The 17,567-nt window shown below is 32.2% G+C and overlaps 1 protein-coding gene across 1 annotated transcript in view; it reads left to right on the top strand.

The window, feature by feature from the left end:
• LOC117094914 (sodium channel protein type 1 subunit alpha) overlaps window positions 1–17,567 on the top strand; it is an 85,102-nt gene that overhangs the window by 61,397 nt on the left and 6,138 nt on the right. The window contains exons 19-24 of the mRNA XM_033231250.1: window positions 1,165–1,338; window positions 3,726–3,848; window positions 11,111–11,392; window positions 14,139–14,192; window positions 15,723–15,860; window positions 16,495–16,599. Coding sequence (XP_033087141.1) covers window positions 1,165–1,338; window positions 3,726–3,848; window positions 11,111–11,392; window positions 14,139–14,192; window positions 15,723–15,860; window positions 16,495–16,599 — 876 coding nt within the window. The remainder of the gene's footprint in view (window positions 1–1,164; window positions 1,339–3,725; window positions 3,849–11,110; window positions 11,393–14,138; window positions 14,193–15,722; window positions 15,861–16,494; window positions 16,600–17,567) is intronic.

Below are 17,567 nucleotides of genomic sequence, written 5' to 3' on the forward strand. Positions count from 1 at the left end.
GATTACTCATTGCGTAATAAGAAAAGAGTTATTGGAAGCCCTGGGATGGGAATATATATTCTCTGAGTTCTGATGAATTTTGTTTCTAAATGGTATTTATTATTATTATCTCTGATGGACAGTAGTAAGTCCTTAGGGACCGCTCTCTGTCTTTTTCCAACTGTGTGCTCACTATTTTTGTGCTACTCAGGAAATAATGAAAGTTGGTAACAATAAATATTGGGCAGCATGCCTAAGAGATTCATTTAAGGATGGGTTTAGCTTTATAAGAAGGTGTTCACTTCATCAGAATCAATTTATTTTATATGAAAATTATTTATAAAAATATAAATATAACATACAGATAGAATTTTAGAGAAACACTAACACAAAGGAAATACTTAAGCCATAGACAGAAAAAGAGAGAGAAAGAGAAAGAGAAACAGAGTTTGCCTGATTAAAATGCAACTACAGTACAAGTTTCTTTAACTTCGGTTTATAATTCTAACACAGACATATATTTACCTGTAATTTTTCTGAAGAAAGAAATATTTTCTACATGCTACTTTAGAAGTATTTCACTGTTGAAAGCAATGCATACTTAGAAGTGAAACATCAAGATGTTCATAACAGAAGAATATATATTAGAATCTAAATGAAAAGCAATTTCATTTAATCATTGTCATGCTGTATGTTGAGAAACATAAACTATTTAAAAAAAACAAAAAAAAAGAAGCAGATGAACTCAACTATTTAGTAAAATTGGAGACTGTGAAGATCAATCACAATTTCTGCTTTACGAAAACACAAGTTTTCATTATTTCTTCAACCTCCTTTCTATAGCAAAAAAAAAAAAAGAATAGAAGGAAGCAAAATAAATGAAACAAAAGGAATACATAACTTCAAGTTGGAATGGCCACATCAGGATACAACATCAAGAACTATTTCCTAACTAAGTCAAATTAATTCATTGGAATCATACTTTTCTTTTTCTTCTACCAATAGTCTTTCCCCTGATGAAATAAGTAAAAGACCTTTGAGAGGGGAAAAAAAAAGTAACAATAACTATTGTTTCTCTGCCCTCCTATTCCAATGAAATGTCATATGCATATATGATTAGGTTTTTAAAATAGCTTATTGAGTATAATCATTTTTGAAAGCTAATGTGTAACATTTTCTTTATAGGCATTTGAAGATATATATATTGATCAGCGAAAGACGATTAAGACAATGTTGGAATATGCTGACAAGGTTTTCACTTACATTTTCATTCTGGAAATGCTTCTAAAATGGGTGGCATATGGCTATCAAACATATTTCACCAATGCCTGGTGTTGGCTGGACTTCTTAATTGTTGATGTAGGTATCATTCATATTTTTGTCTCTGTTCAAGGTAGCTTGTCTTATTTATATACAAATTCTAAAATAGTGAGTCTCAGAGCACTATGTTATGTTGACAGACTATAATAACCACTAAACGCATATACTCAATGAGAGTGTCATTTCTGGAGGACATGGGCTAATTTAATTTTGATTTAAAATAGCATTGGAGGATGGAAGCTATGGTAGTTCTCTAGTTATCTGAGAAAGCTAAAGAAAAAACAACACATCAGCAGTTTGTAGGGAAAGTAGTGAAATAGGGAACTTAAAAGGTATGTTACTTAAATCCTTTATGTTGTGAATCAGCGGACTCAAGTTTGTACCCCAGGACCATCGCTTGCTGGTTTTGTGCCACTGTGTTAGTTTCTTGGCCCCAAACTTTTGGCCCCAAACTTGTACAGTATTAAAGTCACTCAATAAAAACAGTGATGCTGTTAGGTGCTATAGTCATTTAAAAAAAAAATTGTCGGGCGGTTGAGGCACGAGATGGCGTGAATCCGGGAGGCGGAGCTTGCAGTGAGCCGAGATCGCACCACTGCACTCCAGCCTGGGCGACAGAGCAAGACTCCGTCTCAAAAAAAAAAAAAAATTCTCTTTGATCTACTCAAACTTTTTAAAGAATAGATTTAAATAGTAGATTATCTGGATTATGACTTCATTTTAGGGAGTAAGGTGTGCAGAGTATAGGGAAAGACAAGTCTACTTTATGCAGCAGTGAAAGTTTTCCTAGAATGTAAACTAGATTTACGCAAGCCCAAACAGCCCTTTATAGAATTTGCATGCCCAATGATTAATACTGCATTTACTGAAAACAAGTGACTGACTTCAAGATGTGTTGAAGTTAAGCATCATGTTTTCCATTATCAACTTGGCAAAATTTCAGCTTTAGAAAGCTATAGCAAAACTATCCTGACTTCGTATTGTTTTACCCCAAAAAGATACTAACCCAGCAAGACTATGAGGGTTTCTTGTGGAAGGTGTTTATTGAGCTAAGAATCATGCATGCATTATATCTCCTTGATCCTGAACAAAGGCAAAGCTAAGGCTATTTGAAAAACTTAACAATGTTCCTGTGAAATGAGCCAATTGAGAGAAATCTCAAAGGAAGAATTGCTTTATCACATCAATAAGGGAGAAAGTTTCTAATATTGAGGTTTCAAGCATTAGAAGTTACATTGTATTTCAATTTCAGAATTTTTTACACTATAATTTAAATCTAAATGTAATTTAACCCTTTAAAACTTCCTGAGGTTTGTTTTTTTTCTATTACACTTATTACACATCGGCTTTTTGGTGGAAGTTTTTAAGTGTCATTTTTGAAACATTTTAAGAAAATAATTTTATAGAAAATTTTGTAGTTTGTAACAATAATACCTTTATTTTCAAAGTTCTGTTTTAATTATTTAATGAAGATCAGTATAGCACTTTATAAAAAGACTAATTACAGCACATCTCAAATAATGTAAGAAGTGTATTCAATATGATACAATTAATACATTTTTAAAAAGAAAAGTTTACAAAAATAGTGTCCAGTATATGTGGAATTGTCCAATACTAGCCTCTTCCTAGCTAAATAAATTGTAATTTTGCTTGAATGCAAAGTTTTGGTAAATTCCTTATTTAGAGAATTGGATACGTAAGATTTGTCATTTACTCATGTATTACCTACAAATGAATACAAATGAAGTAAATTCATTGCTGTGTGTATTTGGTAAATATTCATTGATTGGCCCTTTGGGGCCAGGTATCATGGCAGAAGCCATAAATTAGTGTAAAAATTTTTGAGGAAGTTTTGTAATGGAATTTCTAAGTTTCTTATGTAAAAATAAACTTTAAACAAGTGAAAATGCAAGGTATTACCAAGACAAAATATCACCTTCAAAACTGATGTAGTTCATTAATTTCTGAGAATACCAATTATGATTAGTTGAATATACTGATGCATGGTAGAAACTTCTTGCTTTTTTAAGTACAATAGCAGTTTTTGTATTTTATAACTAGCTATAAGAAAAGCCATAAATTCAACAGCAACTTAATAAAATAAAGGAAGAATAGCCAATGAATTTTTTTCACCTTGATTTCTTCTTTTATGTTACTAATTTTTACTTTGTTTTTTTCCTAATTATTCAATTGATAAATTATATGACATTTAAGGATTTTTTCAGCTAGCTTTTAATTAATGTCCTAAAAGTTACATCGTTTGCATCAAACTGAAAATATTTCTTTAATTTTTTAAAGGTTTACTGAAAATGTCTGAACATTTACCTTCTGAATAATTATAAGCAAAAATTATACTTGTTATATATAGCAACTACATATTGAATGATGATTCTATTTATCAATTGTTATTATTTTTGTGTGTGCAGGTTTCACTGGTCAGTTTAACAGCAAATGCCTTGGGTTACTCAGAACTTGGAGCCATCAAATCTCTCAGGACACTAAGAGCTCTGAGACCTCTAAGAGCCTTATCTAGATTTGAAGGGATGAGGGTAAGAAAAATGAAAGAACCTGAAGTGTTGCATATAGCCAAAATTAAACTAAATTAAATTTAGAAAAAGGAAAACCTATGCATGCAAAAGGAATGGCAAATTTTTGCAAAATTGCTACTTTGTTGTTTTATCTGTTGCATATTTACTTCTAGGTGATATGCAAGAGAAATAGGCCTCTCTTGAAATGATATAATATCATTTATCTGCTGTGCTTATTTAAATGACTTTATTTCCTAATCCTTCTTGGGAGTTTCCTTACAAATCCATATACAAAAAAAAAGCAGATGCATTATTAAAGTACTGTGTGTAATGATATAATAATAATCTAAAGTAAATTCTGTATCAGGTGCTTATTCTTTGTGACAATATACTGTACTTAATGAGTTTTCCTGAAAATAATGTGAATCACACATGTGCCTAAGTTTGAGTGTAAAGAAAAGCATGAAAGGAGTTGTTAAAATTTTTGTCTGTATAATGCCAAAGTTTGCATTATTTGAATATATTCAAGGTTAGGTGGTTAGATATTAAGTGTTAACTGAATTTATAAAACTAGTAATACTAACTTAAAGATTACATACAAATCCACACCATTTTTATGATAATAAAGTAAAACAGTTATAATGAACAGAAAATATAATTTTGACTCATTACTATAATTTATAAATTAACCTTAACTTACATCTTATTGGTCAGAGTCACACAAATTTTATTTTATCCTTCTTAAAGACCCAATAATCATTTTCCATCATTAGTAACAGATTAGAAATTTTGCCATTATTGACTTGTTATTCTCCATGTCTTTTGTTAAAGCATGAAGCATTAGTTTATAGATGTATAATATAAAAAATTAGTTCTGCTTTTAAAAAAAATTTAACAAAACAAAACACTAAATTGTGTGATTCCAATAGAAAATCATTGCTCTTTCACCTCCTAAGGTTTAGTTACGTTTATGGAAACTAAGCTGTATTGTAGACTTCCATTTGCACTTAATAGATTGTTTATAGTCTTATGTTCTCTTCTCGAGTCTTATAATAAATGTCACTTCATAAGAACATAAGACTTGGCCGGGCACGGTGGCTCAAGCCTGTAATCCCAGCACTTTGGGAGGCCGAGACGGGCGGATCACGAGGTCAGAAGATCGAGACCATCCTGGCTAACACGGTGAAACCCCATCTCTACTAAAAATACAAAAACTAGCCGGGCGAGGTGGCGGGCGCCTGTAGTCCCAGCTACTCGGGAGGCTGAGGCAGGAGAATGGCGTAAACCCGGGAGGCGGAGCTTGCAGTGAGCTGAGATCTGGCCACTGCACTCCAGTCCGGGCGACAGAGCAAGACTCCGCCTCAAAAAAAAAAAAAAAAAAAAGAACATAAGACTTGTCTTCGATTTCCCTAACATATATGAAAACTTTTTCCTCATTATCAACAACTCAGTACAATAAAATACAAGTAGTCCTCTTTTATTTCTCACAGAGAGCCTCACATTTTCACCAAAATGTTACCAGAAATTCTCTCTGGGGTATGTAAAAATTAAGTCTGTTTTCCAATTAAATGTCGCTTTGTTTTGTTTCAGACTAGCAGTTTCAGTTCTGGAGAAAAAATATCATTTCTCTACATTCTACTTGAAAACATGTTGCCTGAATCAAAATAATATATTTTATATGGGTTATGAAATCTGAACAATGCTAAACTTTCGAAAATATTATAAACCTTTTACATCTGACCGTTTGAAAAGTTATTAAATCCATTGGTCAAGTGCTCAGATATTTCCATACAGTACACTTCATTGCTATAAAAAAGTTGGTCTTGTGGGTATGCTTTTAATTTTCTCAGAAATAACCATATCTATAATTATTAATCAATAATACCCTTTATATTAAAAGAGGTTACCTTTTCAAACTCGGAGTTTTAGACATAAAATCCTTATAAATGTTGATCGTGATAAAACTAATAATTTAAATGATCAGATTTATGAATATGGCTCTATTCCTCATAATGCGAGCATATACACAGCACTAAAATGACTGATCTCTTCAATACGTGTTTGGCATTGTAGAGTCAAAATAACCTTACACTTAATCCTATTTTTTATACTTCTAGTGTTTGGATTTTTTTATTTTGTAAAAATATAATCACGAGTGATGGTGAGGTTGGATATAAGAATGATATTATGATTGGGAAGTGAGATTTGAACATACTCAGAAACTCTCATTTAATTCTTTGCCCTAGCAGCATAAAATCGCAATAGCTGCGTCAAAGCGTAACACAGGCACTCATTTTATTTTTGTTGTTCTGTTACTTTTTCAAAGCATGTGCTATGCAACATTACTGAATAAAGCATGTTGTACAGTGCTTCATAAGAAGTTAGAAAGTAACAAATAAATTATCATCACGTTGCACTTTGTGTTTTGCATGTTTTATGCACATTTCTGGCTGACAGCTTTTAAACATTTATTGTATTTCAAATTTCCAGTCCAAATTTTTCAACTTGTAAAATTAAACTGAGTGAATTGATGTCGCTAATATCTAGGGTAAAATAAAATTTGTATTTAAATTTGTATTTTTAATTTCCTAACCTAGGAAATCTTAAATACCTTCTTTTTCAAAAGAACTCAAGTCTTAATTGATAGGAAAACAGACAGAGAGCATCATGAACAAAAAATAACACCAAATGTTCTGTCATATCAGATTTCTAACTAATAACAAACTATATATTTCTATTTTGTATAGGATAATCTTGCTCCAACTTGGATGGGGTGGAGCGCTGGTTCCTCCCCTGAGCCCTTTATTATGGGTACTGTATTACCCCTTTTGCTACCTTTAATCCTTGCACTGTGACTTATGTGTAGTGGGGTGAGGGAGGGATTGGGAAGGGTACTATTATTGCACCACAGTAGGGAAAATACAGTATTTACATCCTAATCCCCTCTTTTCAATTGTCTTAAATTTCATTTGAAAAAACAAAAAAACCTTTATGAATTTACCCTCTGTGGATTTTAACCCCAATGGTTGATATCTCTATGAAGTTTCATTGAATATGACTTAGTTGTGTGTATATGGAGTTATCCATTTATGGGGAGATTACTTGATTGGTGAGGGCGGGGGACCCTGGTGTAGAACGATTATGTGAAAACACAATTTAACTTGTTAAGCTCATGATACTGTTTGAGGCATACAGCCCCTGCTGTTTAGTACATTGGTCTGGGTCCTGCAAATTACCAGTGAGATACCATCAGTTGATTATTGATACGTATGAGCAGATACTAAGGTGCAATATTTCAGGTTTCATAAGACTGGTATTGATTGTGACCATTCTCATTTTTTATTGTGTAAGTTCATATGGGGTTATTTTCAAAATGTTAACAAGGCAAAAAATAAATTAAGAAATAGTTGAATTAAGCACATGTGAATTGTGTTGTAAACAAAAAGTATAAAAGAATCCACTTATTTGAATTATGCAGAATAGAATACACACCTAGAAATAAAACAAAAACATCTTATCATGAGCATTAAGATAAAATTTGAGGCATAAACTCACTTCTTAGAATAAGTAACTCCCAACTAACTTTCTAGGATTTTAAAAGATATCACAGTGAAAACATACATAAACATAACTCTACATTTTATTTATTCTTAAAGTTTAAGTGTATTATACAAGAAGAAGAGTTCTTATTTTTGAGAGACAGAAAAAGTCAGAATTTTTGTTTGGATCACTGATATATCATAGCTTACAGAAATAATTGTCTTAATTAAAACCCACAGTATGATATTTTTAGATTTTTTTAAAAAGATTCTATTATTCTTCTTCATACTTAAAAATGGATAATTCCTACTTTGCTTACTTTTTATTTTTATTCACATATATTTTCTTTATTTCTATTACAGAAGCACTAGAATTCATGAATAGTGTTGATCTGAAGTTCAAAAGTAATTAATTCAGATAAAAAGACATTTCTGCATGTATGACAATTTCTAATGTGAATTTGCATATTTAATCATCAAGCCTTCATTTAGTGTAGACTTATTTTTTAAAATGCAGGTAATGAACCAGAAATCGAATTTGTTGTGCTACAGCAGGGAAACTTTATTTGATGACGTTTGTTTTGAAAAACAGCTTCTGAGAAGAAACAACCTCTAGTACAGTATTAATTCATTAAGATAGTTCCTTTCTCGGACATCTCCTTTCATGTAGCCTGAAAGTTCAGTTTGTTCTTTCCAATTTATTCAGACGAATTCTGCCTACTTTCTTCCTGCCATGAGAACCAATTACTGCAGTTTTACTGAGACTGAAAAAAGTTAATCCACCTCCTGCTTTGCTGAACCAAGGAATGGCTTGGAACTCTTGGGAAAAGACAATCTTTTCTATGATCTTTCATTGTCTAATTTAATACATCATAAATATGACTATAGCTTTGTATAGTAAGTTCCCCAATACTGTGCCAAATGTTTTCTAAGATAAGGTTCTTTTATGTTCACAGAAAAATAAAACTTTTCCCTGGGCCAAATGTATGCCAACTTTGCGAATCACACCCTGAGCTGCACGGCTGCAGAGTACACGCTTGCACCATAAATTCCATAGAGTTCATTGTAACTCTAAATCAATCCCCAGTTTCAAAGCAAACCTTTCATACATATTACCTAAGCACAAACTTCTCCCTGTGCTCAGTTCCTTAATTATTCTCAGCCATATTCAGAAATAACATTTAAAAATTCTGCTTTAATCAATAAATACTAAGCTAAACTTTGCTTCATTAATCCACTCATTTTGTCAACCATTATTTTATTCCGGTATTCAAAGCTCTCTGGTATATTCCTATATTCAAGACACTGAAGGCCCTGGAAGATTCATGAACGTATTTTTGCATCTTAAATTTTTAGAAAACCTTACAATCTGTCAGGATTACACTGAACTCTAGTACAGAGTAATATGGGTACCAAGATAAGTGGGAGCAACTCTTCCATGTAGACTGGAAAGAGCACTAGATGCTATTTATAGACTACTTTCTGAACTCAACTTGTTTTAACCTCATTTTTTTCTCATATGCCGAATGAGAACACAATACTGAATTATCTCTACAGTTCTGTTCGGTACTAGAATTCTGATTCTTGAATTCAAAGGGGAAAACATTCCTCTTTATTTAGGAGGCTAAACTGGGGGGCAAATTTAGGCTCCATGAAAGAAGTGCTATTTGAACTGAAGCCTTTGAGAGGGGAGAGTATTTCAGAAAAGGAGCTATTAGACAAGGAATTTCAAGGTAAATGACATCTCAATTATCTGGCAATTATATTAGCATATGGTTATTATATTAATTGAAGTGGCATGAAGTATAGATGACCAGGGAAGTTAAAACTGGAAATATAGATTGTGGAGTGATGTGAATAGCAAGGTAAGAAAAAATATTTGGTAGTTACCAGAGAGCCAATAAGCAACTTTCAAGTGGGACTTGGGAAAGGTTAATTCATCTTACATAGATTAAATGAAGGAGAAGTTTAGGAGACCGGCAATAGTACAAGTATGAAATAACAGAGGGCAGTTCTAGGTGGTGACTGTGAGACTGGAAAAGAAGTGACAAAGCTGAGAAATGTTTCGAAGAAAAAATGTGAGACAGGTAATGTGAAAAGAAAATCAAGAAGTGGTATAGATAACCAGTGTTCTGCTCATACTCTAAATTGGGTGTTGAAGGCAAAATACATATTTTAATTAGTACTCTGTGTATACACACTAGAAACAGCATTGTAATCTGGATAGTGGACAAAATATTCAGAAAAGAAGGGAAATAAATAGTAACTTGATTTCAATTTCCAAATCTCTAATCTGAAAGAAATCGAATTCCATCCATTCATTTAAAATAAATCATAAAACAAGAATTTATGAAGCCCATTGTATTAATACAGATAGTCAGATGAGATATGGCAAAGTGTCACCTGTCAGCTTGGTAGGTTGCATAGGCCACATCATTTGGTTCTGCCTGGATAACTCAACCAAATTAATTTTTCATACTCATCCCCTCCATCTTTGTCATTATTGTTATTCTTATTTTCTTTGGCCCACTTATCACACTGTTTTATATTCCCCAGAAGACCCAGAGTTCTTTAAGGACTTTAAACAGGGCTCAGAAGTATAAGAAATTGGCTCACGTATTACAGACAGGCAGTTAAAAAATAGTTCTAAAAATACACGCATCAAATGGCAAATAGAAGATGTTTTGATGACTACTTCCTTTGGATCAGATTGACGAGAATAATACAAGCATATAGGTGGAATTAAACATAGCTATTAATGTCCAAGTTTGAGGCAGCTGCCCCTTACAAGCATTTTAGGGTCTGTTTTTACCTTCCCTCTTAGCCACTCCTGTGCAGCTCCAGTGGGAGAGATGGAGGAGAAAGCAAGGAAGCCACCCCTATGTTGTTGCCAAATACGAACACTCAGATTTTTAGCTAGTAGTCCAGAAAGAAAGAGGGGGAAAACATCCTTCTATAGAAAAAAAAAAGTAGATAATAATTGAACACAGAACTTCATGTGATCACATCAGATTTGAGAACTATGTATAGCATCCCTCTTTTTCTTATTTTGCTAAGAAATGATTTCTATTATGTTTCATTTGAAATAAGTTTTTTGAATTAAACTCAGTAAATGAAACAACTAACATGACTGGAGCTTGAAATAAACGATGTGATGATCTAATGAAATACATAATGCAAATTGTCTTGCTTCTTATGCAAAAATTATTAGTCATAGCAATGCATGAATAATTAAAGACAATTATATTAGGTATTTAATAATTTTTTATATTCATCATCTGAATTTTTAAGTTATTTTAAAACTATATTGATCAAATCAACTCAGGTCCAAATGTTTTAGTTTTGTTCTTTAATATATTGCCTTTTTAAAATGAGTTAAAACTTCTGCATAGGCTTTTTAACTTTTCTTTATTCTGATAAACAACACAATTCTAACTTCATCTGGCAGCAAGTTCCTCCGATTTTGCTTTTCCTTTAACCTTTTAATGCTTCTCCCTCCCTTTTTTTAAAAAAAACGTTTTTGTTTCATTTCTTGGTTATATTGCCTATAGTTGTTTTCCTAAGTGTATTGCTTAAGAAAAAAAATGTATTTTAAGATTTTTTAAAACCTTGCTTTTAAATATCCTAGAATAAATAGCCTTGATAGAAAAAAAAATGGAAAGGCCAGAGATTACTAGGGGAATTTTTTTTTCTTTGTTAACAGATAAGAATTCTGACTTTTCTTTTTTTCCATTTGTGTATTAGGTGGTTGTGAATGCCCTTTTAGGAGCAATTCCATCCATCATGAATGTGCTTCTGGTTTGTCTTATATTCTGGCTAATTTTCAGCATCATGGGCGTAAATTTGTTTGCTGGCAAATTCTACCACTGTATTAACACCACAACTGGTGACAGGTTTGACATCGAAGACGTGAATAATCATACTGATTGCCTAAAACTAATAGAAAGAAATGAGACTGCTCGATGGAAAAATGTGAAAGTAAACTTTGATAATGTAGGATTTGGGTATCTCTCTTTGCTTCAAGTTGTAAGTGAACACTATTTTCTCTGAATATTTTTATTGTTTGGAATAATAAAATAATTACACACATCTATTATTTAGTACCTAAGAAAAAGTATATATTTCTTTCTATTTAAAAAATTTCAGTTTGTTAGTACAAGTTTATGAGCCCAGATGGGTGAAAACATTATTACATGTAAGGACTGCAGATATAGTCAGTAGTGACCAGGCCAAACAAAGATCTCTTTGTCTTTTTCTTGTATTTTCTTTGTTTCTATATTGCTCTTTCTTTCTATATAAACAAGTTAATAAATAAGTCAGTAACTTTGCTGTTTTTATTGTGATTAGAAGGCTTGTTTCACTGATCAGCTACCAAAACAGAATACACTTAACAGATAGATCATCTTCCAAAACACATACACTTAATACACCTAATTGGATTGTAATTAATTCGTAGGGATTAACTGCTGCTAAGGTCCATTATTTCAATCAACGTTTGCGGAATGACATTCAGGTTTTAGAATTAGATCCAGATGTGGTGGTGGGCGCCTGTAATCCCAGCTACTCAGGAGGCTGAGACAGGAGAATCACTTGAACCCAGGAGGCGGAGATTGCAGTGTGCCGAGATTGTGCCACTGCACTCCAATCTGGGCAACAAAGAGTGAAACTCCATCTAAAACAAAAAAGAGAGAGAGAGAGAGAGAATTAGATCCCCATAGTGAAGTGGAAATAATATCTGAAAGCAACTAGAAACAAAAATGAAGCACAAGCAGCTGTTATCTTATCTCAAATGACCTTTCAGCACCATTATTTAAGTCTATTTTATCCTAAATATTAGTGTTTTCACTATTGGGTCTCTAAGACTGGGTATCCAAGAAAAATAGTTTATAACTTATATTTTAAAAGGTAGCCCTTTAAAAATTTTCATTTGATTCTGCTTCTAGCTGCAGCAGCACCACAACAAAGCAGGGAATAAAATAAGAGTTCAGATTATTTGAAAATTCAGCTTAAAAAAAAAAAAAGACTGTACAATTTCTTTCTTCCCTTGCAGTTCTACAGTGTCTTTAGGGCAGAAATCAATTTTTGCTCACCAAGGTTATGATTTCAACTGTTCAGCCAGAAGACTAAGCAAACAAACCAACACTAGTCAAAATCCTTTTGCAGCTCTTCCAGAGGTGTCTACTATGATTACTTTACAAATTCTTCCCATCTTTTTGTTGGAAATTCTTATTTATCTTCTTAACATTTTTGACCTACTCGGAATATTCATGCAATTAAAATAGAGATTTTTAAAATCCGGCAAGAACGGGTGGGGCATGTTGGCTCATGCCTGTAATCCCAGCTCTTTGGGAGGCCAAAACAACTGGAGGATTGCTTGAGGCCAGGAGATCTAGACTAGTGGGGGCAACATAGTGAGACCCTGTCTCTAAAGACAAATAAAAATAAAAGTTAAAAAAATCTGGCAAGAATGTTTTCTTTAAAAATTGTCAACACATGATGACATTTATTTGGGCATTTATTCTAACCCTTAACTAATGACCACACTTGTAAATATCACTAAAGCAACCACTTCCTCCATAAATTTGAGGAAAGAAATATTAAAAATTTTAAGCAATCCTTTAAAATGTAAACAATTTTGAAAATATAGTGATGATCCTGTACAAAGCTATTAAATAAATTCTGCTACCAAAAAAAAAAAAACCTCTAAAATACTGCTTCACATTTGGCTTTTATAGAATCACCTCTCTATTGATTAGTAAGTCATTGAAATGGCCCCTTTAATCACTTTTTTCTGTTTCTATACCAAGTGTGTAATGAACTCGTTCTATCATTGACCTAAGCCACTGACATGTTTAACACATCTCTCTTTCATGTACAAAAGCCTTGTACTTTCTAGCTAAGAATCATTACTTTCTTTTCACTGCTGTCACCCACACCCTTGCTTAGCTTTTGTCTCATGATATTCACCACTTCACAAGGGTTAGTGTTATCAAAACAAAGATATATTGAGATACAGATGCTAAAGGCTTTGCTAGCCTCCCTCACTAGCTAAGGAATAATCCTTTTAGGCCCACAGGACTCAAAATTCATGCCCTAGGACAAGTAACAAATTACTGTAAGTTATTAGCCTGAGTATCCTTCATCCTGTGAGTGCCAAGTGTCTGCTGTACTATTGTTCACATTTCTTATTCATATTATTATCTTCAAGAATTTCAGAAAGAAAATAGAATATGGGATTATTTCTAAATGTTTTGCTCCAAAATTCTTAAAAGGATAGTTGCAACCCTGCCTTTATGTATCCTGGTACTATCCTTACATTGTTACAATAAAGAGAAATCTTAAATTTTCAATCACTTTGATCACCCTGCAGATAAATTTTAGCAGATGATCCTTAGATCTAAGTTGTAATTATTAGCCTGATAGAGCTATTGACACATGTGTTCGTATTTGTAAGATCTCCTAAAAGTGCTCCAGCAAATTTTAAGACTGCTTTAAATATTATGATACCATGAACTCTAAAGAATTGAAAAGTACTTGTGAGTTGGTTATCAAGCGGGAGGATATATCAAATGGTCATTTTGTTCAATATGTGTTCTAGAAATGAAAAGCCTTACTAAGATACTGTCTTGGTCCAAAATCTATGTAAAATTTGTTTTGAAATGTCTTTCAAAAATATTCCCTTTTGAAAATTATATCAGTAAGAATATTTATTAAACATCAGGTCTAAATTATTTTTTACTCCAAAGTAAAACATGCATGTCCTTCTTAATAGGCCACATTTAAAGGATGGATGGATATAATGTATGCAGCAGTTGATTCCAGAAATGTAAGTATTCCTTGTATTCTAAGTCTTTTTACAATATTGACCAGGTGGTAAAATTAATCGGATAAAATATAAACAAATGAAATGATTCTACCTTGATTTAAAATATTTTGGAAAAAGTGTGACAGGTAAGTATTCAAGCACAGCAATGTTTATCAGAAAGCTCTTACTAAGATAATTCAACACATGCATTATTTTGAAAACCAAAGTAAGAAATTCGTATATTGAGTAACTAACAAATTTTTTTCTTTTAAACATTTTCTATTTTGTTTCCTATTTATCCACACATTATATAATTAGTAGTAATTTTAGTGTGCAGGGCCAAATTTGAAGAAATATATGATTTCTATCGTGAGTTGAAATGTATAGTCACCCTCCATATTAGACAGCATGAAAACTTATGGATATTGTTCTGTCAGTCCTAGATTACTGTGTTGATTTCTTTCAAATAATCATATTTTAAACCAAATAAAAGAATGCTTTTATATGATCTTTAGCCTCCATAAATTGACTGATGTTGCAATCATTTCTGTGGCCAACAGATTCCTTTGAGTGTATATTACCAAAGTATAAATCTATTTTATTTGATTTCAGCCTCTTTAAGGCTCCATGACCTAAACTGAAATTCATGCTCATTCCAACTTTGCTCTTCAAAACTTTGCAAGACGTAATATTTTCTATCAACCTTCATCTTTCTATTCTGAATTCCCACCTGTTTAGTTTATCATCATAAAGGAATAACCTTTGTCCCTGCAGTCCTCAACCTGATAGTTTGGTGTTATCTTTCTTGAAGTGCATTTCACATAGCTTTAGTTTTATGTTGAATATCATTTTGATAACCTCCAGAGTTGTTTTATTTCACTTTGTCACTTATATTTTGTTTTGTGTGTTTAGTTGGCTTTTAAATTTGTTGCCTTTAGAAGGACAGGAATCTGTTAAAAAATTGTAGTGACTTTTTCAGTCCATTGCTAAATTATAAGTAATAGCCCATTTGTTATAAGCACAATCTAGGAATTAAATAATCAACTGAGGATTTATAAAATGAATTCTCCATTTATGTCTACTTAATCTGAAAAATTCAGTGACTGTCACATTAGGGTATAGTGCCAAATGTCTGAATGAACAACTCATTTCTTATTTGCTACATTATTTCATGCATACATGAATGATTGTTTCTAAACCTAGCCTATGGATATTTACAGTTTTAAAATTTTTTATTAATAATTTTAAAATTACTAAAATTCAGTACCTTAAAAGTTTGTAAATTTAGCACATTGCTGTTCAAATGGAAGAATAGTATTTGTGTTTATAGTTATAAAAATAGATTTTAGAATGTCATAGTAGCCACATTTTTCACATGAAAACATCCCTAAAGGCTAATTTCAGGGATGTTTTTAGAGGTAGTTGATTCAGAAAGAAAAATGCTGACATATTAGTAAGAATAATTTTTTTCTATTGTTATGAAAAAGCACCAATGACATTTCCAGCACTAAAATGTATGGTAATATTTTACTAAATAATCTCCTTTGGTAGGTGGAACTCCAGCCTAAGTATGAAGAAAGTCTGTACATGTATCTTTACTTTGTTATTTTCATCATCTTTGGGTCCTTCTTCACCTTGAACCTGTTTATTGGTGTCATCATAGATAATTTCAACCAGCAGAAAAAGAAGATAAGTATTTCTAATATTTTCTCTCCCACTGAGATAGAAAATTATTCCTTGAAGTGTTTTCTCTGCCAAATGCATACTTGAATTTAGAAACCAAATGGGAGTATATATTATAACTGATTTTTCCTTCCTCTCCCTCTGTCATTCACTATCCATATATTTCCAGCTATAGAAAGCTAAGAATAACTGTGTTCCACACTCTTGTGCATAGGTTCATAAAGTTTTTCTCCCTTATTCATTATCAAGAAACATTTTCTGTCTTAAATATAATAATAATTAGAATAAAACTGGAAAGCAACCTAATATGCCCCTTTCCCGAGAACAACTTGTTATTTTATCCGTACAACTACCCACTCCCCCTTGAAAATATATTTTCCAACTAATTCTTTGAAATTAGGAAACTGGATGTAAGCTTCTTCTAGTGTTTATTTTTATGCTTTGAATTATTTAGGGAATTAAATATTATTATCATACCTAAAGAGAACTTTCAATTTTTCACATTTTGAATCACAGATATAATTATGCTAATCAGTTGAATTTTGCATTTTTTTTTTAGCCATCCATTTTCTATTTTAACATTGAAAAAATATGTGCAAAAGGACACAGTTTTAACCAGTTTGATTTTTCTTTTCTATACTTTGGAGGTCAAGACATCTTTATGACAGAAGAACAGAAGAAATACTATAATGCAATGAAAAAATTAGGATCGAAAAAACCGCAAAAGCCTATACCTCGACCAGGAGTAAGAAATACCAAATGATATGGGGGAAAAATATAAAAACAAAAACTTGCATAGTTGTCTCACAAAAAAAGAAAGTAGCTAACATTTCCAGTAGAAAAAATTTCTTTCACTTTTAGAGCATCATTAGTTTGTAACTTTTATGGTAATGGTAACAACAACAAAAATTAAACACCAAAAAGAACAAGAAAAAATAGAAGATGCACCCTTGACTTCAAGAGATTTAGAAGCATACCATTAGAATCCATATTAATTGGCCAATGGACACATAGACAATGTAATATGCACAAGAGAAAGTTAATCACACAACTGAAGAATGGTTGCCAAGTAATATCAGGGAAAGAAGTAAACCTTTGGATGGGGCTATAAGAAATGCAATTTTCTAATATTTTAAGAAATGGATAAAGTGTTGAGGGAAATAGCACCTTACTTCTATTTTATTTTTCACTAGAGATACTAAGTGTTTTAAAGGAGGAAAGAATTCCAGTATCTACTATTCATATATATGGCTACAGAGTTAGATATTACTAATGTCTGCAGAAGTCAGGGTCAGTAATTACAGTTTATGATGATAAATAACAATACTCATGCTTCCATGATGAAACAAACAAACTGCTATTAAAATGGAGAGCTATTATGCCACACTCTAAAGATGTTTATGATGATGACCTGAGAGGTTTCAGTAACTCCTAGGGTGCATCAAGGAAAAAATACTAGCAAATATTCATATTGTGATGACTGAATATTGCCTTCCTGAGAATGATGAGAAATATGTACTTTCTCTGTTAAAATTAGCACTGAAAGTAGAAAAGAACCAACAATTTGTAGGAAAAATATGTGATAAAATGCCCTCAGAATTCCTCAGTGGCCCAAAGAAATAAGCCTGCGGATGATGTTCAGTGACTAGCAGTGGCAGAATTGGGAAGCAGAATCACAGATCAATGACAAAGAACATGAATTTTTTTGACATA

This window comes from Trachypithecus francoisi, unplaced genomic scaffold (assembly GCF_009764315.1).
Source record: "Trachypithecus francoisi isolate TF-2019V2 unplaced genomic scaffold, Tfra_2.0 Lachesis_group13, whole genome shotgun sequence".
NCBI classification, from domain to species: domain Eukaryota; kingdom Metazoa; phylum Chordata; class Mammalia; order Primates; family Cercopithecidae; genus Trachypithecus; species Trachypithecus francoisi.